Source organism: Oncorhynchus tshawytscha, linkage group LG28 (assembly GCF_018296145.1).
Source record: "Oncorhynchus tshawytscha isolate Ot180627B linkage group LG28, Otsh_v2.0, whole genome shotgun sequence".
NCBI classification, from domain to species: domain Eukaryota; kingdom Metazoa; phylum Chordata; class Actinopteri; order Salmoniformes; family Salmonidae; genus Oncorhynchus; species Oncorhynchus tshawytscha.
This window is the reverse complement of record NC_056456.1, coordinates 44,547,853-44,573,412: the sequence shown is the minus strand read 5'-3', so window position 1 is coordinate 44,573,412 and position 25,560 is coordinate 44,547,853. Positions and strand designations below refer to the sequence as shown.

Genomic DNA, 25,560 nt, shown 5'->3' with positions numbered 1-25,560 from the left:
CCTCCTCCTCCCTCTTCCCTCTTCCCTCCTCCCTCCTCCCTCTTCCCTCCTCCCTCCACCCTCCTCCCTCCTCCCTCCTCCCTCTTCCCTCCTCCCTCTTCCCTCCTCCCTCCTCCCTCTTCCCTCCTCCCTCTTCCCTCCTCCCTCCTCCCTCTCTCCCTCCTCCCTCCACTCTCCTCCGTCTCTCCCTCCTCCCTCCTCCCTCCACTCTCCTCCCTCTCTCCCCCTCCCTCTCCCTCTTCCCTCCTCCCTCTATCCCTCCACCCTTCTCCCTCCCTCCTCCCTCCCTCTTTCCCTCTCTCCCTCCTCCCTCTCTCCCTCTCTCCCTCCAGGAGATTGGTGGATACAGAGGAAGAGCTCAGCGATATCCAATCAGAGTATGTGCCTTCAGAGGTGCGTGATTGGTTGGCCTCTACATTCACCCGTCAGATGGGTTTGATGCTGCCGCAGACCGAGGAGAAACCACGCTTCAGGAGCATCGTACACGCTGTGCAGGCTGGTATCTTCGTAGAGAGGTAAACTTACTCACACATACACACACATACACACAGTGAGGAGAAATTACACACACACACACCTCTAGCTTCCCTGTAGTATTTTTATAAAGCAGACCTCACCAGACCCTCTAGCATCACAAATGGCACCCTATTCCCTACATAGTGCACTCCTTTTTACCAGGGACCATAGCGCTCTGGTGAGTCTGGTCTAAGGTAGAGCACTATTTAGGGTATAGGGCCCTGGTCTAAAGTAGTGCACTATATATGGTATAGGGTCCTGGTCTAAGGTAGTGCACTATATAGGGAATAGTGTATATATATACACACACTATACACACTATTCCCTATATAGTGCACTACTTTAGACCAGAGCCTTTTCCCTACATACTGTGTTCAGACTGTCTCAGGGTGTACCGAGCTGTCAGCTCTATATCAGTACTGTGTGTTCAGACTGTCTCAGGGTGTACCGAGCTGTCAGCTCTATATCAGTACTGTGTGTTCAGACTGTCTCAGGGTGTACCAGCTATTCAGCTCTATATCAGTACTGTGTGTTCAGACTGTCTCTACCGAGCTGTCAGCTCTATATCAGTACTGTGTGTTCAGACTGTCTCAGGGTGTACCGAGCTGTCAGCTCTATATCAGTACTGTGTGTTCAGACTGTCTCAGGGTGTACCGAGCTGTCAGCTCTATATCAGTACTGTGTGTTCAGACTGTCTCAGGGTGTACCGAGCTGTCAGCTCTATATCAGTACTGTGTGTTCAGACTGTCTCAGGGTGTACCGAGCTGTCAGCTCTATATCAGTACTGTGAGTGTCCATTCATCACCGCCTGACTAGGCTGGATTAGAACCATCCCTCAGGAGAACACACACACACACACACACACACACACACACACACACACACACACACACACACACACACACACACACACACACACACACACACACACAGACACACACACCATCATGTTCATATATACTGGATGTAGTTCCATTCTAAGACATGTCAGTGTGAAGTGTTCCCAATCCAGACCCACTGTAATCTGTTCTCTCTAGTCAATGACTACAACAGTTTATTTGTCCTTTATTTCTTTACTTCTACTTGCACCATTAAAAGACACTCAGGGAGTGGTGTGTAAGGTTTGTGTTGATGTGTTTCTCTCTGTCCCAGGATGTACAGACGTACCTCTAGCATGGTGGGAGTGAGCTCTCCTGCTACAGTTGTAGCAGTACTGAAGGTAACACATACACAGTGCAGAATATTAAACAGAGCCTACTGAAAGAAACTAGTCTTAACGACAAAACAAACCACTCTCTGTCCTTCTGTCTCCTCCCATCACATTAATATGTTGTCTCTCTGTCCTTCTGTCTCCTCCCAACACATTAATATGTTGTCTCTCTGTCCTTCTGTCTCCTCCCATCACATTAATATGTTGTCTCTCTGTCCTTCTGTCTCCTCCCATCACATTAATATGTTGTATGTCTGTCTGTCCTTCTGTCTCCTCCCAACACATTAATATGTTGTCTGTCTGTCCTTCTGTCTCCTCCCAACACATTAATATGTTGTCTGTCTGTCCTTCTGTCTCCTCCTCTCTGTCCTTCTGTCTCCTCCCATCACATTAATATGTTGTCTGTCTGTCCTTCTGTCTCCTCCCATCACATTAATATGTTGTCTCTCTGTCCTTCTGTCTCCTCCCATCACATTAATATGTTGTCTGTCTGTCTGTCCTTCTGTCTCCTCCCAACACATTAATATGTTGTCTGTCTGTCTGTCCTTCTGTCTCCTCCCATCACATTAATATGTTGTCTGTCTGTCCTTCTGTCTCCTCCCATCACATTAATATGTTGTCTCTCTGTCCTTCTGTCTCCTCCCATCACATTAATATGTTGTCTGTCTGTCCTTCTGTCTCCTCCCATCACATTAATATGTTGTCTGTCTGTCCTTCTGTCTCCTCCCATCACATTAATATGTTGTCTGTCTGTCCTTCTGTCTCCTCCCAACACATGAATATGTTGTCTGTCTGTCTTTCTAGTGCTGAATGAGGCCAGCAGTTAGTTAGTGTCTCTCCTGTTGTTAATATTGTGTCTTTATAATGCTCCCTGCAGCACGTTGATAAGTGGTCGTTTGATGTGTTTGCTCTGAACGAGGCCAGTGGAGACCACGCCCTCAAGTTCATCTTCTTTGAACTACTGACCAGATACGACCTCATCAGCAGATATAAGGTACGAGTTGCAGTATCTGGAAAGCACAATGGGATAATATACGTTTTGAATGATTGGTCTGTTTTATGTTCCTTAACTGACCCAACTACAAACACAGGAAATAACGCTGTACTCTTGCATTGGACCTAAATAAAACAAGTAATTTGTTCCCCCATTCCTTCTTTCCTACAGAGCTCCAGCAGTATGTCCTTTCATCGCTACTGTTTCTCATCTATGTGTGTGTGTTTGTGTGTGTGTGTATGGCGTGTGTGTTTGTGTGTGTGTCGTGTGTGTGTGTATGGCGTGATTGTGTGCGTGTGTGTGTCCTCTAATCAGATCCCGGTCTCAGCGGTGTTCTTGTTCGTAGAAGCTCTGGAGGTGGGCTACGGTAAACACAACAACCCCTACCATAACCTGATGCATGCTGCAGACGTCACACAGACAATACACTACCTACTGCTGAAGACTGGCATCGTGGTGAGATACACACACACACACACACACACGCCATACATACATACACGCACACACACAAACACACATACAGCCACACACACACACACAACACACACACACACACACACACACACACACACCACATACACGTTAACCAACATTGCAGTTTTAATACAGTTTTTTCCAACTGCTTACACAAGTTTTCAAAACTGTCTCCTTTTTTTCAAAACTCTACACACAATTCCCCAAACTGCACACACAAAATGCAAAATGCCTCACATCTCCTTCAAAATGTAACACTGCATTCAAAATGCCTCACATCTCCTTCAAAATGTAACACTGCATTCAAAATGCCTCACATCTCCTTCAAAATGTAACACTGCATTCAAAATGCCTCACATCTCCTTCAAAATGTAACACTGCATTCAAAATGCCATAAACACATGTCAGAATGAAGCATTTGCATCAAATGGCAAACACTGCTTTCATAATAGTACATGTTTGGATATACCATGTAAACACTGTTGTTCTAAATCTAAAGCTCTTTGGTCTTTCATAGGCTTATATCTACATTTCAATACAATGTTCTACAGTGAAAGTCATCTGCTGTGAGGGGTAACAAGTACACTGTAAACACCAATGCAATGTAGAAACAGAAAATATTTATTAGGCCAAACATTACTGTTGTATACAGTAGCATACAACAAAACCATAAACATATGTAAACCAAAAGTATATTCTTTAGAATACAGTAAAGAACACAATTGTGTGTGTGGGGTCCCGGGGGCAGTACAGGGATTGGCAGGGGGGGGCAGTCACCAGTGCTAAGCTACCCTTCATCTCTTCTCCGGCCTGAGTCTGGCCACGATAGTTCGTCCACATCACAAGATAGGTTTTCTCTTGCCAAACATCGAGGGAAGAATCTCCTAGCATGGCGTATCCAACCTTGGACAGAGGCAACCTCTATGTCCCCACATAGACCATATTTATAATTGCAGTCTCTTGGACATCTGTAAACAAGTGTCCTCGTCCTCCATTATGTCTTTGCCTTTCCACTCTGTACAGAATTCAAACACAGTATGTGTTCAGCATAGGAACTGTAAACAAAGTACAACAAAACATGTAGTACATAACCAACCTCATTCATTCAATGCAGTGCAGTAAATGGATGGCTTAGAGTTACAGATGTTTATGCAATACTATGAAGTCATACGTATTTTACAGTACATTACTGTAATGCTAAAATAGTCATTAGATAGTTGCATACCTGTTCTCATTTCTGAAGGTTTGATTTTATGGACGCCACTGACTCTCAGTCCAGCCTCTCTCATGGTCAAACCGTGGTTGATCACATGATCAACAAATTTTGCCCTAATCTCATTAGAGATGCCTCTCCTTCCTTCTCTTCTTTGCCCTCGTCCTCTTCCTCTCCCTCCTACTCCTCTTGCTCTCTGTCCATTGTTGGCATCCATTGTTCAAAACAGGTCATCTGACCTTTGACCTATTTATAGGCCTATACTACAGTAAAGCAGTGATTGGTTAGTGATCAGTTAAGCTATTAGTGTTTGCACATGTGAGGAGTGTGTGTGAGACCTGGTGAATAAGTGTAGCATTTTGATTGGTTGTGTTTGGAAAAGTAAAGCAAGTCACTTCCTGTTAGATTTTTGTGTTTTAGGTTGAGACTTGTGTGTAGTATTTTGAAAAAAGTGTTTTATGACAATGACAAATGACAATGACAAATGACAATGACAACTGAGTCAAAGGCTGAGAAATAGCTTATGGTTTTTCACATTTGGTGTGTAGTTTTGCACTTTGAGTGAGAGGTTTCAAAAATCGTGTGACATGAAAAGATTTTGTGTGTAAGCAGTTGGAAAAAACTGTAAAATACCAAAAAAAGTTAGATATAAGAATAACAAATAACTAAAGAGCAGCAATAAATAACAATAATAAGGCTATATACAGAGTCAATGTGGAGGCTATATACAGGGTATTACGGTACAGAGTCAATGTGGAGGCTATATACAGGGTATTACGGTACAGAGTCAATGTGGAGGCTATATACAGGGTATTACGGTACAGAGTCAATGTGGAGACTATATACAGGGTGTTACGGTACAGAGTCAATGTGGAGACTATATACAGGGTATTACGGTACAGAGTCAATGTGAAGGCTATATACAGGGGGTACTGGTACAGAGTCAATGTGGAGGCTATATACAGGGTATTACGGTACAGAGTCAATGTGGAGACCATATACAGGTGGTACCGGTACAGAATCAATGTGGAGGCTCTATACAGGGGGTACCGGTACAGAGTCAATGTGGAGACTATATACAGGGTATTACGGAACAGAGTCAATGTGGAGGCTATATACAGGGTATTACGGTACAGAGTCAATGTGGAGACTATATACAGGGTATTACGGTACAGAGTCAATGTGGAGACTATATACAGGGTATTACGGTACAGAGTCAATGTGGAGGCTATATACAGGGTATTACGGTACAGAGTCAATGTGGAGACTATATACAGGGTATTATGGTACAGAGTCAATGTGGAGGATCTATACAGGGGGTACCGGTACAGAGTCAATGTGGAGGCTATATACAGGGTGTTACGGTACAGAGTCAATGTGGAGGATCTATACAGGGGGTACCGGTACAGAGTCAATGTGGAGGCTATATACAGGGTGTTACGGTACAGAGTCAATGTGGAGGCTATATACAGGGTGTTACGGTACAGAGTCAATGTGGAGGTTATATACAGGGGGTACTGGTACAGAGTCAATGTGGAGGCTATATACAGGGTATTACGGTACAGAGTCAATGTGGAGGATCTATACAGGGGGTACCGGTACAGAGTCAATGTGGAGGCTATATACAGGGTATTACGGTACAGAGTCAATGTGGAGGCTATATACAGGGTATTACGGTACAGAGTCAATGTGGAGGATCTATACAGGGGGTACCAGTACAGAGTCAATGTGGAGGCTATATACAGGGTGTTACGGTACAGAGTCAATGTGGAGGATCTATACAGGGGTACCGGTACAGAGTCAATGTGGAGGATCTATACAGGGTATTACGGTACAGAGTCAATGTGGAGACTATATACAGGGGGTACGGTACAGAGTCAATGTGGAGGCTATATACAGGGGTACTGGTACAGAGTCAATGTGGAGGCTATATACAGGGTATTACGGTACAGAGTCAATGTGGAGGATCTATACAGGGGTACCAGTACAGAGTCAATGTGGAGGCTATATACAGGGTGTTACGGTACAGAGTCAATGTGGAGGATCTATACAGGGGTACCGGTACAGAGTCAATGTGGAGGATCTATACAGGGGGGTACGGTACAGAGTCAATGTGGAGACTATATACAGGGGGTACCGGTACAGAGTCAATGTGGAGGCTATATACAGGGGGTACTGGTACAGAGTCAATGTGGAGGCTATATACAGGGTATTACGGTACAGAGTCAATGTGGAGGATCTATACAGGGGTACCAGTACAGAGTCAATGTGGAGGCTATATACAGGGTGTTACGGTACAGAGTCAATGTGGAGGATCTATACAGGGGTACCGGTACAGAGTCAATGTGGAGGATCTATACAGGGGTACCGGTACAGAGTCAATGTGGAGACTATATACAGGGGGTACCGGTACAGAGTCAATGTGGAGGCTATATACAGGGGTACGGTACAGAGTCAATGTGGAGACTATATACAGGGGTACCGGTACAGAGTCAATGTGGAGACTATATACAGGGGTACCGGTACAGAGTCAATGTGGAGGCTATATACAGGGTGTTACGGTACAGAGTCAATGTGGAGACTATATATAGGGGTACCAGTACAGAGTCAATGTGGAGACTATATACAGGGGTACCGGTACAGAGTCAATGTGGAGACTATATACAGGGGGTACCGGTACAGAGTCAATGTGGAGACTATATATAGGGGGTACCAGTACAGAGTCAATATGCGGGGGCGCAGGTTAATCAAAGTAATTGTGGTAGTATGTACATGTAGGGAGATTTATTAAATTGACTATGCATAGATAATAACAGAGTAGCAGCAGCATAAAAGGGAGGGGCAATGTAAATAGTCTGGGTAGCCATTTGATTAGATGTTCAGGGGTCTTATGGCTTGGGGATAGAAGCTGTTTAGAACCTCTTTGGGATGATATTTTCGCAGCTTTTTGTTAAAAATCGCGCAACATTTCAGCGCCCTGCTACTCATTCCAGGAATATAGTATATGCATATGATTAGTATGTGTGGATAGAAAACACTCAGACGTTTCTAAAACTGTTTAAATCACGGCTGTGACTATAACAGAACGTCTGTTTCATCGAAAAGCGCAGGAAAATCTGATCACTGGAGATGGAAAAAAATATCCATGCGCCACTCCCAGGATTTGTTGAAGGTGAACCGTATTAAATGAGGCCGAGCTTGCAGTACCTACAGCTTCCACAGGATGTATAGAGTCTCCTCATTTGATTCTGATTTGATTCTTGGTAGATCCGACCAAAGGGAACCGATTCCCTCCGACCACCAACCCGAGGCATTGTCTCTGTGTTTTTCCGGACATTTTTCCACACGGCCAGCTATCGAATTTACATCGCCTCCTGATGATTTTTATAGCTTATTAACGTGTAGTTATACCTAAAGTTGCATTAGAAAGGTATTTCGAAGTGTTTTGTGAAAGTTTATCGTCGAATTTTTAACTTTTAAAAAATGACGTTACGTTATGAAACGCTATTTTTTTCCGTTTATCACACAGTCTTCATAGATCGATATCTAGGCTATATATGGACCGATTTAATCCAAAAAAAGACCCAGTATTGATTATGGGACATCAAGGTGTGCAAAGAAAGAAGATGGTCAAAGGTAATTAATGTTTTATATTTTATTGTGCGGTTTGTGTAGCGCCGACTATGCTAATTCTTTTGTTTACATCCCCTACGGGTCTTTTGGGGTGTTGCATGCTATCAGATAATAGCTTCTCATGCTTTCGCCGAAAAGCATTTTAAAAATCTGACTCGGTGGCTAGATTCACAACGACTGTAGCTTTATTTCAATACCAAGCATGTGTATTTTAATGAACGTTTGCGTTTTAACTAATACTATTAGCGTGTAGCGTAGCGCATTTGCATTTCCAGAGCTCTAGGTGGGACGTCTGCGTCTCAAGTAGGATCAAGAGGTTTTAACTGACTTGCCTAGTTAAATAAAAAATGCACAAAATATGCAAGTGTTCTCTGGCCTTGCTATAACAAAGTTAACCATTTTCACTGTAGTATCAAAAATGTCTTTCAAGCTGTCAGGCATTCCCTTGGCAGCAAGAGCCTCTTGGTGGATGCTGCAGTGTACCCAAGTGACATGCAAGCGACTATGCATAGATGATAACAACAGAGAGTAGCAGCGGTGTGGTTGAGGGGTGCAATGCAAATAGTCTGGGTAGCCATTTGACGAGATGTTCAGGAGGCTTGGGGATAGAAGCTGTTTAGAAGCCTCTTGACTGATTGAACAGGAGACTTATATAATAGGAGACTGATAGAACAGAATATAATGTTCAACTGACTAAGAGACTGATAGAACAGGAGACTGATTGAACAGGAGACTGGTAGATCAGGAGACTGATAGAACAGGAGGCTGATAGAACAGGAGACTGATAGAACAGGAGACTGATTGAACAGGAGACTGATTGAACAGGAGACTGATAGAACAGGAGGCTGATAGAACAGGAGGCTGATAGAACAGGAGACTGATAGAACAGGAGACTGATTGAACAGGAGACTGATAGAACAGGAGGCTGATAGAACAGGATATAATGTTCAACTGACTGAGAGACTGATAGAACAGGAGACTGATAGAACAGGAGCCTGATAGATCAGTGGGCTGATGGAACAGGACACTGATTGAACAGGAGACTGATAGAACAGGATCCTGATAGAACAGGATATAATGTTCAACTGACTAAGAGACTGATAGAACAGGAGACTGATAGAACAGGAGACTGATAGAACAGGAGGCTGATAGAACAGGAGCCTGATAGATCAGTGGGCTGATGGAACAGGACACTGATTGAACAGGAGGCTGATAGAACTGTAGACCGATACAACAGGAGACTGATAGAACAGGAGACTGATTGAACAGGAGACTGATTGAACAGGAGACTGATAGAACAGGATCATGATAGGACAAGAGACTGATAGATCAGGAGACTGATAGAACAGGAGTCTGATAGAACAGGAGTCTGATAGAACAGGAGACTGATAGAACAGGAGACTGATAGAACAGGAGACTGGTAGAACAGGAGACTGGTAGAACAGGAGACTGATAGAACAGGAGACTGGTAGAACAGGAAGCTGATGGAACAGGAGACTGATAGAACAGGAGCCTGATAGAACAGGAGACTGGTAGAACAGGAGACTGATAGAACAGGAGACTGGTAGAACAGGAAGCTGATGGAACAGGAGACTGATAGAACAGGAGATTGATAGAACAGGATATTATGTCCAACTGACTGAGAGACTGATAGAACAGGAGACTGGTAGAACAGGAAGCTGATGGAACAGGAGACTGATAGAACAGGAGACTGATAGAACAGGAGACTGATAGAATGGGAGATTGATAGAACAGGAGACTGATAGAACAGGATATAATGTTCAACTGACTTAAAGGCGGATAGAACAGGAGACTGATAGCAAAGGAGATTGATAAAACAGGAAACTGATAGAACAGGAGACTGATAGAACAGGATATAATGTTCAACTGGCTGAGAGACTGATAGAACAGGAGACTGGTAGAACAGGAGACTGATAGAACAGGAGCCTGATAGAACAGGAGACTGATAGAACAGGAGCCTGATAGAACAGGAGACTGATAGATCAGTGGGCTGATGGAACAGGAGACTGATTGAACAGGAGACTGATAGAACTGTAGACTGATAGAACAGGAGACTGATAGAACAGGAGACTGATAGAACATGATACTGATAGAACAGGAGACTGATAGAACAGGAGACTGATAGAACATGATACTGATAGAACAGGAGACTGATTGAACAGGATATAATGTTCAACTGGCTGAGAGACTGATAGAACAGGAGACTGGTAGAACAGGAGACTGATAGAACAGGAGCCTGATAGAACAGGAGACTGATAGAACAGGAGCCTGATGGAACAGGAGACTGATAGATCAGTGGGCTGATGGAACAGGAGACTGATAGATCAGTGGGCTGATGGAACAGGAGACTGATTGAACAGGAGACTGATAGAACTGTAGACTGGTAGAACAGGAGACTGATAGAACAGGAGACTGATAGAACAGGAGATTGATAGAACAGGAGACTGATAGAACAGGAGACTGATAGAACTGGAGACTGAAAGAACAGGAGACTGATAGAACAGGAGATTGAGAGAACATAAGACTGATTGAACAGGAGATTGATAGAACAGGAGACTGGCAGAACAGGAGACTGATAGAACAGGAGACTGATAGAACAGGAGACTGATAGAACAGGAGATTGATAGAACAGGAGACTGATAGAACAGAATGTAATGTTCAACTGGCTGAGAGACTGATAGAAGAGGAGACTGATAGAACAGGATGTAATGTTCAACTGTTCCGTTTGTCATTGCCACACCCTCTTCTCCCTTTCTATTCTTTCTTTATGGTCTCTTTCTACGGTGTCGGGCGCAGCATTGGTTGACAGAGCTAGAAATCTTTGCGATGATCTTTGCAGCAGCGGTTCACGACTACGAACACACTGGAACCACCAACAATTTCCACATCCAGACCAGGTAATAGATGACTAATCTAACAGATCCAGACCAGGTAAGAGATGACTGATGTAACAGATCCAGACCAGGTAATAGATGACTGATATAACAGGTCCAGACCAGGTAATAGATGACTGATGTAACAGATCCAGACCAGGTAATAGATGACTGATCTAACAGATCCAGACCAGGTAATAGATGACTGATATAACAGATCCAGACCAGGTAATAGATGACTGATATAACAGATCCAGACCAGGTAATAGATGACTGATATAACAGATCCAGACCAGGTAATAGATGACTGATATAACAGATCCAGACCAGGTGATCTAACAGATCCAGACCAGGTAATAGATTGCTGATCTAACAGATCCAGACCAGGTAATAGATGACTGATATAACAGGTCCAGACCAGGTAATAGATGACTGATATAACAGATCCAGACCAGGTAATAGATGACTGATATAACAGATCCAGACCAGGTAATAGATGACTGATATAACAGATCCAGACCAGGTAATAGATGACTGATATAACAGATCCAGACCAGGTAATAGATGACTGATATAACAGATCCAGACCAGGTAATAGATGACTGATATAACAGATCCAGACCAGGTAATAGATGACTGATATAACAGATCCAGACCAGGTAATAGATGACTGATATAACAGATCCAGACCATCTAACGGGTCCATTCCAGGTCTGAATAGGTACCTGATTAGAAAGAGACGATGAACACCACACAGAGTTAAATATAATAGTAATTCAGTGTTTCTCAATGGAAGAAAATATGTTAGGTGACACTATGAACGTGTCTCCAGATCAGACACAGCGATCCTGTACAACGACCAGTCTGTCCTCGAGAGCCACCATGTCAGCGCAGCATACCGCCTCCTACAGGACGATGATGAGATCAACATACTATACAACCTGTCTAAAGACGACTGGAGGTGAGACATTCTTGAAATGTCATAAATATGTCATAGGAGTAATATGAGTGTAATAACATGTAGTAAAATGTAATAGTAATAACAGAAGTGTTGTAACATGTAATAACATATAATAGGGGTAATAGGAGTGTAATAACATGTAATAGGAGTGTAATAACATGTAATATGAGTAATATGATTAATATGAGTGTAATAACATGTAATAGGAGTAATAGGAGTGTAATAACATGTAATAAAATGTAATAGTAATAATAGGAGTGTTATAACATGTATTAACATGTAATAGGAGCAATAGGAGTGTAATAAGATGTAATAAAATGTCATAGTAATAATAGGAGTGTTATAACATGTATTAACATGTAATAGGGGTAATATGAGTGTAATAAGATGTAATAACTTGTAATATGGGTAATAGGAGTGTAATAACATGTATTAACATGTAATAGGGGTAATATGAGTGTAATAAGATGTAATAACTTGTAATATGGGTAATAGGAGTGTAATAACATGTAACAGGAGCAATAGGCGTGTAATAACATGTAATAGGAGTAATAGGAGTGTAAGAGCATGTAATAGCATGTAATAGGAGTGTAATAACATGTAATAACATGTAATATGAGTAATAGGGGTGCAATAACATGTAATAGGAGTAATAGGAGCATAATAACATGTAATAACATGTAATATGAGTAATATGAGTGTAATAACATGTCATAGGAGTAATTGGAGTGTAATAACATGTAATAGGAGTAATAGGAGTGTAATAACATGTAATCACATGTAATATGAGTAATAGGAGTGTAATAACATGTAATAGGAGTAATATGAGTGTAATAACATGTAATAACATGTACTATGAGTACTATGAGTGTAATAACATGTAATAGGAGTGTAATAACATGTAATAGGAGTGTAATAACATGTAATAGGAGTGTAATAACAAGTAATAGGAGTGTAATAGGAGTGTAATAACATGTTATCTCCATCCCTAACTATAACATTTTCCGCCAAGATATAACTGCCAAATGGGGCGGTGTTGCAATCTACTGCAGAGTTCTGTCTTACTATCCAGGTCGGTAACCAAACAATTCAAGCTTCTACTTCTAAAAATTCACCTTTCCAGAAACAGGTCTCTCACCGTTGCCGCTTGCTATAGACCACCCTCTGCCCCCAGCTATGCCCTCGACACCATATGTGAATTGATTGCCCCCCATCTATCTTCTGAGCTCGTGCGACTAGGTGACCTAAACTGGGACATGCTTAACACCCCGGCCATCCTACAATTCTAAACTTGATGCCCTCAATCTCACACAAATTATCAATGAACCTACCAGGTAATAACATCTTCCAAGTTTTATTCGTTGTGAAGGACATGCATGTCATACGTCCAATGAAATGCTTACTTGCAGGTTCCTTCTCGACAATGTCTGTATGTCTCCCCAGAGAGCTGAGGGGCCTGGTAGGAGAGATAGTTCTGGCTACAGACATGTCCTGCTCCTCTCTCTAACCCTAACCTGTCTGTCTGTCTGTCTGTCTGTCTGTCTGTCTGTCTGTCTGTCTGTCTGTAGAGAGCTGAGGGGCCTGGTGGTACAGATGGTTCTGGCTACAGACATGTCCTGCCACTTCCAGCAGCTGAAACATATGAAGAACTTTCTCCAGCAACCGGAGGGGTGAGACTTAACAGCCTCCGGATCTTATATACATCTATATCTCCTTCCCCATTCCTGCTGTCTCCTCTGTCACCACTGTCCTGATCCTCTATTAGTTCCTGTCCTCTCCTCTGTCCTGATCCTCTATTAGTTCCTGTTCTCTCCTCTGTCCTGATCCTCTATTAGTTCCTGTTCTCTCCTCTGTCCTGATCCTCTATTAGTTCCTGTCCTCTCCTCTGTCCTGATCCTCTATTAGTTCCTGTCCTCTCCTCTGTTCTGATCCTCTATTAGTTCCTGTCCTCTCCTCTGTCCTGATCCTCTATTAGTTCCTGTCCTCTCCTCTGTCACCACTGTCCTGATCCTCTATTAGTTCCTGCTGGGTCAGACTGATAGATACATGTTGAGTGAACTCTGACCATGCCATTGTTACAACACATACAGACTGTCTGCTGAACTCTGACCTTGTCATTGTTACAACACATACAGACTGTCTGCTGAACTCTGACCTTGTCGTTGTTACAACACATACAGACTGTCTGCTGAACTCTGACCTTGTCGTTGTTACAACACATACAGACTGTCTGCTGAACTCTGACCTTGTCGTTGTTACAACACATACAGACTGTCTGCTGTGATGTCATGGATTTACCCTTTTATCTCTCTGTCTCCTTCTCCAGAATTGAGAAACCCAAAGCCCTGTCTCTACTGTTAACTATCTAACCGTGCGCGCGTGTGTGTGTGTGTGTGTCTCCACCAGGATTGATAAACCCAAAGCCATGTCTTTGCTGCTCCATACAGCTGATATCAGCCACCCAGCTAAGACATGGGACCTGCACCACCGCTGGACAGCATCCCTTCTGGAGGAGTTCTTCAGACAGGTAACCTCTGACCTCTGACCCTACACCACCGCTGGACAGCATCCCTTCTGGAGGAGTTCTTCAGACAGGTAACCTCTGACCTCTGACCCTACACCACCGCTGGACAGCATCCCTTCTGGAGGAGTTCTTCAGACAGATAACCTCTGACCTCTGACCTCTAACCCTATACCACCGCTGGACAGTATCCCTTCTGGAGGAGTTCTTTAGACAGGTAACCTCTGACCTCTATCCTCTGACCCTATACCATCACTGGACAGCATCCCTTCTGGAGGAGTTCTTCAGACAGGTAACCTCTGACCTCTAACCCTATACCACCGCTGGACAGCATCCCTTCTGGAGGAGTTCTTCAGACAGGTAACCTCTGACCTCTAACCCTACACCACCGCTGGACAGCATCCCTTCTGGAGGAGTTCTTCAGACCGGTAACCTCTGACCTCTGACCTCTAACCCTGCACCACCGCTGGACAGTATCCCTTCTGGAGGAGTTCTTCAGACAGGTAACCTCTGACCTCTAACCCTATACCACCGCTGGACAGCATCCCTTCTGGAGGAGTTCTTCAGACAGGTAACCTCTGACCTCTGACCCTATACCACCGCTGGACAGTATCCCTTCTGGAGGAGTTCTTCAGACCGGTAACCTCTGACTTCTAACCCTTGACCTCTAATTATTCTGTGTTGACAGGACTTATAGGGTTCTAGTTTATTATGCTGTGTTGACAACACTTACAGGGTTATATCAAATCAAATCAAATTAAAGTTTATTTATCACATGCGCTGAATACAACAGGTGTAAACCTTACAGTGAAATGCTAACTTACAGGCTCTAACCAATGGTGCCAAAAAAAGGTATGTGTGTGTGTGTGTGTGTGTGTGTGTGTGTGTGTGTAGGTAAGTAAAGAAATAAAACAACAGTAAAAATACATTTGAATAAAGAGTAGCAAGGCTACATACAGACACCTGTTAGTCAGGCTTATTGAGGTAGTATGTACATGTAGCTATATACAGACACCTGTTAGTCAGGCTTATTGAGGTAGTATGTACATGTAGCTATATACAGACACCTGTTAGTCAGGCTTATTGAGGTAGTATGTACATGTAGCTATATACAGACACCTGTTAGTCAGGCTTATTGAGGTAGTATGTACATGTAGCTATATACAGACACCTGTTAGTCAGGCTGATTGAGGTAGTATGTACATATAGATATGGTTAAAGTGACTATGCATATATGATGAACAGAGAGTAGCAGTAGCGTAAAGAGGTGATGGCGGGTGGCGGGACACAATGCAGATAGCCCGGTTAGCCAATGTGCGGGAGCACTGGTTGGTCGGGCCAATTGAGGTAGTATGTACATGAATGTATAGTTAAAGTGACTATGCATATAAGATAAACAGATAGTAGCAGCAGCGTAAAAGAGGGGTAAATAATCCGGGTAGCCATTTGATTACCTGTTCAGGAGTGTTATGGCTTGGGGGTAAAAACTGTTGAGAAGCCTTTTTGTCCTAGACTTGGCACTCCGGTACCGCTTGCCATGCAGTAGTAGAGAGAACAGTCTATGACTGGGGTGACTGGAGTCTTTGACAATTTTCAGGGCCTTCCTCTGACACCGGCTGGTGTAGATGTCCTGGATGGCAGGCAGCTTTGCCCCAGTGATGTACTGGGCCGTACCCACTACCCTCTGAAGTGCATTACAGTCGGAGGCCGAGCAGTTGCCGTACCAGGCAGTGATGCAACCGGTCAGAATGCTCTCGATGTTGCAGCTGTAGAACCTTTTAAAGATCTCAGGACCCAAGCCAAATCTTTTTAGTTTCCTGAGGGGGAATAGGCTTTGTCGTGCCCTCTTCACAACTGTCTTGGTGTGTTTGGACCAATCTAGTTTGTTATTGATGTGGACACCAAGGAATTTGAAGCTCTCAACCTGCTCCACTACAGCCCCGTCGATGAGAATGGGGACGTGCTCGGTGCTCCTTTTCCTGTAGTCCACAATCATCTCCTTAGTCTTGGGTCACATTGAGGGATAGGTTGTTATTCTGGCACCACCCGGTCAGGTTTCTGAACCCCTCCCTATAGGCTGTCTCATCGTTGTCGGTTATCAGGCCTACCACTGTCGTGTCGTCAGCAAACTTAATGATGGTGTTGGAGTCGTGCCTGGCCATGCAGTCATGGGTGAACAGAGAGTACAGGAGGGGACTGAGCACGCACCCCTGGGGAGCTCCAGTGTTGAGGATCAGCATGGGAGATGTGTTGCTACCTACCCTCACCACCTGGGGGCGGCCTGTCAGGAATTATTTATTATGCTGTGTTGACAGGTCTTATAGCCTTATAGTATTATCAGATTTCTACTGGTCTAATGTCCATTGATCGTGTTTCTTGGCTCAAGCAAGTCTCATCTTCTTATTGGTGTCCGTTGTGGTTTCTTTGCAGCATTTCAACCATGAAGGCCTGATTCACGCAGTCTCCTCTGAACAGTTGATGTTGAGATGTGTCTGTTACTTGAACTCTGAAGTATTTTTTGGGGTGCAAACTGAGGTGCAGCTAACTCTAATGAAATTATCCTCTGCAGCAGAGGTAACTCTGCGTCTTCCTTTCCTGTGGCGGTCCTCATGAGAGCCTGTTTCATCATAGCACTTGATGGTTTTTGCGACTGCACTTGAAGAAACGAAATGACTGACCTTAATGACTTAAAGTAATGATGGACTGTTGTTTCTCTTTGATTATTTGAGCTGTTCTTACCATAATATGGACTTGGTCTTTTACCAAATAGGGATATCTTATGTATACCACCCCTACCTAAACAACGCAACTGATTGGCTCAAACGCAACTTCTTTGGGATCGTTGTCCCTTCCACGGGACGGTTGAGCTAACTTAGACTAATGCGATTAGCATGAGGTTGAAAGTAACAAGAACATTTCCCAGGACATAGACATATCTGATATGGGCAGAAAGCTTAAATTCTTGTTAATCTAGCTGCACTGTCCAATTTACAGTAGATATTACAGTGAAATAATACCATGCTATTGTTTGAGGAGAGTTCACAGTTTTGAACATGAAAAGTTATTAATAAACAAATTAGGCAAATTTGGGCAGTCTTGATACAACATTTTGAACAGAAATGCAATGGTTCATTGGATCAGACTAAAACTCGGCACATACACTGCTGCCATCTAGTGGCCATATCTAAAATGCACCTGGGCTGGAATAATACATTATAGCCTTTGTCTTGCGTTTCAAAGATGATGGAACCAAAAAATACAAAAATATGTTTTTTTTGTCTTTGTATTATCTTTTACCAGATCTATTGTGTTATATTCTACTACATTCCTTTCACATTTACACAAACTCCAAAGTGCTTCCTTTCAAATGGTACCAAGAAAATGCATATCCTTGCTTCAGGGCTACTAAGCTACAGGCAGTTAGATTTGGGTATGTCATTTTCGGCGAAAATTGAGAAAAAAAAGGGTCCGATCCTTAAGAGGTTTTAAGAAGTCACACCTCCATCCCTAGTACCTGGTCACACCTCCATCCCTAGTACCTGGTCACACCTCCATCCCTAGTATCTGGTCACACCTCCATCCCTAGTACCTGGTCACACCTCCATCCCTAGTACCTGGTCACACCTCCATCCCTAGTACCTGGTCACACCTCCATCCCTAGTACCTGGTCACACCTCCATCCCTAGTACCTAGTCACACCTCCATCCCTAGTACCTGGTCACACCTCCATCCCTAGTACCTGGTCACACCTCCATCCCTAGTACCTGGTCACACCTCCATCCCTAGTACCTGGTCACACCTCCATCCCTAGTACCTAGTCACATCTCCATCCCTAGTACCTGGTCACACCTCCATCCCTAGTACCTGGTCACACCTCCATCCCCAGTACCTGGTCACACCTCCATCCCTAGTACCTGGTCACACCTCCCTCCCTAGTACCTGGTCACACCTCCATCCCTAGTACCTGGTCACACCTCCATCCCTAGTACCTGGTCACACCTCCATCCCTAGTACCTGGTCACACCTCCATCCCTAGTACCTGGTCACACCTCCATCCCTAGTACCTGGTCACACCTCCATCCCTAGTACCTGGTCACACCTCCATCCCTAGTACCTGGTCACACCTCCATCCCTAGTACCTGGTCACACCTCCATCCCTAGTACCAGTCACACCTCCATCCCTAGTACCTGGTCACACCTCCATCCCCAGTATCTAGTCACACCTCCATCCCTAGTACCTGGTCACACCTCCATCCCTAGTACCTGGTCACACCTCCATCCCCAGTACCTAGTCACATTTCCATCCCTAGTACCTGGTCACACCTCCATCCCCAGTATCTAGTCACACTTCCATCCCTAGTACCTGGTCACACCTCCATCCCTAGTACCTGGTCACACCTCCATCCCTAGTACCTGGTCACACCTCCATCCCTAGTACCTGGTCACACCTCCATCCCTAGTACCTGGTCACACCTCCATCCCTAGTACCTGGTCACACCTCCATCCCTAGTACCTGGTCACACCTCCATCCCTAGTACCTAGTCACACCTCCATCCCTAGTACCTGGTCACACCTCCATCCCCAGTATCTAGTCACACCTCCATCCCTAGTACCTGGTCACACCTCCATCCCTAGTACCTGGTCACACCTCCATCCCCAGTACCTAGTCACATTTCCATCCCTAGTACCTGGTCACACCTCCATCCCCAGTATCTAGTCACACCTCCATCACTAATACCTAGTCACACCTCCATCCCCAGTACCTAGTCACCCCTCCATCACTAATACCTAGTCACACCTCCATCCCCAGTACCTAGTCACCCCTCCATCACTAATACCTAGTCACAACTCCATCCCTAGTACCTGGTCACACCTCCATCCCTAGTACCTGGTCACACCTCCATCCCTAGTACCTGGTCACACCTCCATCCCTAGTACCTGGTCACACCTCCATCCCTAGTACCTAGTCACACCTCCATCCCTAGTACCTGGTCACACCTCCATCCCCAGTATCTAGTCACACCTCCATCCCTAGTACCTGGTCACACCTCCATCCCTAGTACCTGGTCACACCTCCATCCCCAGTACCTAGTCACATTTCCATCCCTAGTACCTGGTCACACCTCCATCCCCAGTATCTAGTCACACCTCCATCACTAATACCTAGTCACACCTCCATCCCCAGTACCTAGTCACCCCTCCATCACTAATACCTAGTCACACCTCCATCCCTAGTACCTAGTCACATTTCCATCCCTAGTACCTAGTCACATCTCCATCCCTAGTACCTGGTCACACCTCCATCCCCAGTATCTAGTCACACCTCCATCACTAATACCTATTCACACCTCCATCCCCAGTACCTAGTCACACCTCCATCCCCAGTACCTGGTGCCTGCATTATTGTTTGCCACTTGGCTTTAAATTGTACCAATGTGTTTTTCTCTGTCATCCATAGTATTTCAATTTTTTGATAATAAATAATGATATTTTTCCATTGTGTTAATAATGGTGAATTGATTGATTTTCATGTTTTTACGTTTTTTTCAAGATCAGTGTTGAGAAGAGAATCTTCCAGTCCATTGGGTGTCTCACTACACTCCCATATGCCATGTCTTGATTGGGTTATTGACGGTGTGATGTCATCATGTTGATCATGTGATGTGCTGTGTGTCTCCAGGGTGATAAGGAGGCAGAGCTAGGACTGCCCTTCTCTCCTCTGTGTGACCGCAAGTCAACCATGGTGGCCCAGTCCCAGATAGGTGAGTTACATAACCTCAACCCTGACATATGTGATACATTTCCATGAACAGTAAAGTAAGTATCATACATTGTGATATACAGTCTGTTTGGAAAGTATTCAGACCCCTTCCATTTTTCCATATTTTGTTACTTTACAGCCTAATTCTAAAATGGATTTTAAAAAGAGACACACAATACCCCATAAACAGGTTTTTAGAAATCTTTCTAGAAAGCCTTATTTACATAAGTATTCCGACCAAAAAAATGTATTCATCATTTAAGATGAAGAACCCGATTGTCACTCTGACAGAGCTACGGAGTTCCTCTGTGGAGATGGGAGAACCGTCCAGAAACTCAACCATCTCTGCAGCACTCCACCAATCAGGCCTTTATGATAGCGTGGCCAGACGGAAGCCACTCCTCAGTAAGGCAAATGACAGGCAGCTTGGAGTTTGCCAAAAGGCACCTAAAGACTCTCAGATATAAGAAACTACATTCTCTGGTCTGATGAATCCAATATTGAACTCTTTGGCCTGAATGCCAGGCATCATGTCTGGAGGAAACCTGGCACCATCCCAATGGTGAAGCATGGTGGTGGTGGCAGCATCATGCTGTGTGTTTTTGAGTGGCAGGGACTGGGAGACATGTCAGGATCGAGGGAAAGATGAACGGAGCAAAGTACAGAGAGATCCTTGATGAAAACCTGCTCCAGAGCGCTCAGTACCTCAGACTGGTGTGAAGGACAACGACCCTAAGCACACAGCCAAGACAGCTTCAGGAGTTGCTCCGGGACAAGTCTCTGAATGTCCTTGAGTGGCCCAACCAAAGCCTGGACTCGAACCCAATGTCATTCGACATTATCAGCAAATTAATTTGTATAATTTCACTTGTTTTGTGAGAAGCATTAGCACAAGCAAGTCTGATTAGGCTTAGCTATACCACAGCCTCTGCCATAGAAACAAACAGAGCATGGCTTTGTGTCTGTGGTTGCACCTTTAAAATGCAGAGAACCACTCGTCTCTAGACAAAACCCAATTTAATCTACAAAAAACTTTTGTCACAAAAAAATAGATGTTTACATACACCTTAACTGAATACAGCGTACTGGCGGCAGGGAGGTCAGGCGCAGGAGAGCAAAAACTGGGTTACAACGGAGCAGTTTAACACATAAAACCACTGGCATCCAGAACAAACAGTCAAATAGGTACAAAACCCGTTGCACACCAGCTAAACGTGCACATGCACTTACAATAAACATTTCCGGACAAGGACATGGGGGGGAACAGAGGGTTAAATACACAACATGTAATGAGGGAATTGGAGCCAGGTGTGAGGAAGACAAGACAAAACAAATGGAAAATGAAAAGTGTGATGAGAGAGTCCCATGTGCCTTGGTTGGTAAAGCATGGCTTTTGCAACGCCAGTGTTGTGGGTTCGATTCCCGCAGGGGGACAGGTACGCTCTGCAAAAATAAAAATTCAAGTCATTACCAGTAAATAAATGAATAGGGAAATGTTAGTTGTGCTGTAGAATTGTTTATCCCATCAAGGTGTGCCATGGTTAAAACACGGTTGATAACCACTGGCCTCTCTATGTGTCTGTCTCCAGGGTTTATAGACTTCATTGTGGTTCCAACCTTCACCGTGTTGACAGAAATGACGGAGAAGATTGTCATTCCGCTCATCAACGAGGCGTCACTCAGCCTGGCAGGGTTCAGACGCTCCAGGTACCACAATTCCTGCTTCTACTTCCTGGTACCGGCTTCTACTTCCTGTTTCTCCTGTAGGAAAAGAGTGCATCGCCAACACAGTGTATCTTCTGGACCTATCAGTGTGTGGCAGTGGGTCCAGGAGATGATGCGGTCATCCGGCTCCAAGGACTGTGAGAAAGTCAAAATGAGTTTCAGGGCCTGTGAAGGATTGCACTGTTATTCCCTGTTATACACTGTTACACCCACTGTGTGGTCGAGTCTGTGGAGGATTAAACACTGCTGTTATCCCAAACACAGGCCTCCACTCCGAGAGTTGGCAACTTCACAGTCTTCACCCTGTCAACCCTGTAGAAACGATCTCTCCTCTAGTGGTCCAGTCTCAGTTAACTATAAGTCTTCTCCCTGTCAACCCTGTAGAAACTATCTCTCCTCTAGTGGTCCAGTCTCAGTTAACTATAAGTCTTCTCCCTGTCAACCCTGTAGAAACTATCTCTCCTCTAGTGGTCCAGTCTCAGTTAACTATAAGTCTTCTCCCTGTCAACCCTGCAGAAACTATCTCTCCTCTAGTGGTCCAGTCTCAGTTAACTATAAGTCTTCTCCCTGTCAACCCTGTAGAAACTATCTCTCCTCTAGTGGTCCAGTCTCAGTTAACTATAAGTCTTCTCCCTGTCAACCATGCAGATACCTTTTTCTTTTTACTCCCCTCCCCTCAACCTCCCCTCCCCTCCCCTCTTCTCTTCTCTTCTCTTCTCTTCTCTTCTCTTCTCTTCTCTTCTCTTCTCTTCTCTTCTCTTCTCTTCTCTTCTCTTCTCTTCTCTTCTCTTCTCTTCTCTTCTCTTCTCTTCTTCTTCTCTTCTCTTCTCTTCTCTTCTCTTCTCTCCTCTCTCCAGTCTAAACAGTATTAGCTGTGAGGATGCTAAGCATGGTAGTGTAAAAAGTACCGGGTCAGAGGGCAGTGCTACTGGACATTTTTCTCTACTGGCTGTGGACCTGAAGAACTTCAAGGCTCTGTGGAACGAAGAGGTTTATCAGAACAGAGAGAGATGGAAGACACAGGCCACTAAAGGTGTCTTGTCTGTAGTTTTATTGATCGACCAATCAATCAACCAACCAACCAATCAATATCCCTTGACACTTTTGTGTGTGTGCATGTGTGTGTGTGTATGTGTGTTCCTCCAGAGACACAGGAGAAGGCCAGAAGGGAGGCTGAGGAAGAGAGAGTGCTGCAGGAAGACACTATGGAACCCCAGGAGAGAGAAATTGAAACAGAGCTGGGAGATACAGAGTCACAGGAGGGAGAGGGAGAGGAAGAGGGAGAGGAAGAAGAGGTGGAGGGAGTGGGAGAAGAGGAGAGTGAAGTGCCAGAGGAGCTCAACTTACGTCAGGACAAATGCACAGAGAAGACCGAAGAGAGAGATGGAGTGAGGACAGGAGAGAGGGATGGAGTGAGGACAGGAGAGAGGGATGGAGTGAGGACACAGACTGGAAGTGCAGCAGACACCAGCCCACCATTACAGAAGTGTAGGTGTCATTATACTGTATATTAAACAGGTTTTTCAGGGAACATTTTCTCTTATGTCAGAGGGGGCAGAGTCTCCACAGAGTGACCAAAACACCTGAAGGTAAGAGACAGCCAACCTCTACCGACAGGTAACATGAAGGTAAGAGACACTGACCTCTACCGACAGGTAACATGAAGGTAAGAGACACCAACCTCTACTGACAGGTAACATGAAGGTAAGAGACACCAACCTCTACTGACAGGTAACATGAAGGTAAGAGACACCAACCTCTACTGACAGGTAACATGAAGGTAAGAGACACCAACCTCTACTGACAGGTAACATGAAGGTAAGAGACACCAACCTCTACCGACAGGTAACATGAAGGGAAGAGACACTGACCTCTACTGACAGGTAACATGAAGGTAAGAGACACCAACCTCTACCGACAGGTAACATGAAGGTAAGAGACACCAACCTCTACTGACAGGTAACATGAAGGGAAGAGACACCAACCTCTACTGACAGGTAACATGAAGGTAAGAGACACCAACCTCTACCGACAGGTAACATGAAGGGAAGAGACACTGACCTCTACTGACAGGTAACATGAAGGGAAGAGACACCAACCTCTACTGACAGGTAACATGAAGGTAAGAGACACTGACCTCTACTGACAGGTAACATGAAGGTAAGAGACACTGACCTCTACTGACAGGTAACATGAAGGTAAGAGACACCAACCTCTACTGACAGGTAACATGAAGGTAAGAGACACCAACCTCTACTGACAGGTAACATGAAGGTAAGAGACACCAACCTCTACTGACAGGTAACATGAAGGGAAGAGACACCAACCTCTACTGACAGGTAACATGAAGGTAAGAGACACCAACCTCTACTGACAGGTAACATGAAGGTAAGAGACACCAACCTCTACTGACAGGTAACATGAAGGGAAGAGACACCAACCTCTACTGACAGGTAACATGAAGGTAAGAGACACCAACCTCTACTGACAGGTAACATGAAGGGAAGAGACACCGACCTCTATTGACAGGTAACATGAAGTTCTATGTTGTTTCCCTCAGCGGTAGATCTGCACTAGGATCAAGCAGCAGACCAGGAGGCTGAAGCTCTAACGCTCTCTACTGGACAGAGACTATTACATGTCATCCCTCCATCCTCCATCCGCTGTTTCTTATCATATGTAGAGTACGTAAGAGCCAACCTCTACTTTATACATGAGAGCTCTTTGAAGCAATGAGGAAAAATCAGAACTTCAGATCTTGAGAACTTACTGAATTGACTGAATTGAAATGTAATGGAACCCAACCCTGTTGCTTATTGCAGGTTATTTGAGCCAAACCCTTCCTTTCCTATGTTGTGATTGACATTGTTTTTGTTTTTACAGTTGAGGTGCATTATGGGTAAAGAGCCTTCACAGACTCTTCAATCCACCGACACCCCCAACTGGATGTATCTACAGTTGAAGTCGGAAGTTTACATGCACCTTAGCCAAATACATTTTAACTCAGTTTTTCACAATTCCTGACATTTAATCGTGAAAATTCCCTGTCTTAGGTCAGTTGGGATCGCCACTATATTTTAAGAATGTGAAATGTCAGAATAATAGTAGAGAGAATTAATTATTTTCAGCTTTTACTTCTTTCATCACATTCCCAGTGTGTCAGAAGTTCACATGCACTCGATCAGTATTTGGTAGCATTGCCTTTAAATTGTTTAACTTGGGTCAAACGATTTGGGTAGCCTTCCACAAGCTTCCCACAATAAATTGGGTGAACTTTGGCCCATTCCTTCTGACAGAGCTGGTGTAACTGAGTCAGGTTTGTAGGCCTCCTTGCTCGCACACACTTTTTCAGTTCTGCACACCATTCTTTTATGGGATTGAGGTCAGGGCTTTGTGATGGCCACTCCAATACCTTGACTTTGTTGTCCTTAAGCCTTTTTGCCACAACTTTGGAAGTATGCTTGGGGTCATTGTCCATTTGGAAGACCCATTTGCGACCAAGCTTTAACTTCCTGACTGATGTCTTGAGATGTTGCTTCAATATAGCCACATAATTTTCCGCCTCATGATGCCATCTATTTTGTGAAGTGCACCAGTCCCTTCTGCAGAAAAGTACCCCCACAACATGATGCTGCCACCCCCGTGCTTACGGTTG

General features: G+C 44.4%; 1 protein-coding gene across 1 annotated transcript; it reads left to right on the top strand.

Moving 5' to 3' along the window:
* The first annotated feature begins 339 nt into the window (after window positions 1-339).
* Window positions 340-24,967, top strand: LOC121841189 (calcium/calmodulin-dependent 3',5'-cyclic nucleotide phosphodiesterase 1C-like). Its single transcript, XM_042308081.1, has 13 exons — window positions 340-515; window positions 1,669-1,735; window positions 2,604-2,720; window positions 3,036-3,176; window positions 10,861-10,961; window positions 11,770-11,898; window positions 13,467-13,568; window positions 14,305-14,425; window positions 20,100-20,181; window positions 21,770-21,887; window positions 22,763-22,938; window positions 23,052-23,393; window positions 24,466-24,967. The coding sequence occupies exons 1-13, from the start codon at window positions 430-432 to the stop codon at window positions 24,480-24,482; spliced, it is 1,599 nt and encodes a 532-aa protein (XP_042164015.1). The 5' UTR covers window positions 340-429; the 3' UTR covers window positions 24,483-24,967.
* Window positions 24,968-25,560: the final 593 nt, after the last annotated feature.

What these genes read in the sequence shown, in the direction of transcription:
- LOC121841189 (XM_042308081.1), top strand. Translation starts at nt 430, where the DNA reads ATGGGTTTGATGCTGCCGCAGACCGAGGAGAAACCACGCTTCAGGAGC. An exon ending in CAGTTGTAGCAGTACTGAAG is followed by an intron (nt 1,736 to 2,603) that starts GTAACACATACA and finishes TGCTCCCTGCAG; the next exon opens with CACGTTGATAAGTGGTCGTT. An exon ending in AATTTCCACATCCAGACCAG is followed by an intron (nt 10,962 to 11,769) that starts GTAATAGATGAC and finishes ACGTGTCTCCAG; the next exon opens with ATCAGACACAGCGATCCTGT.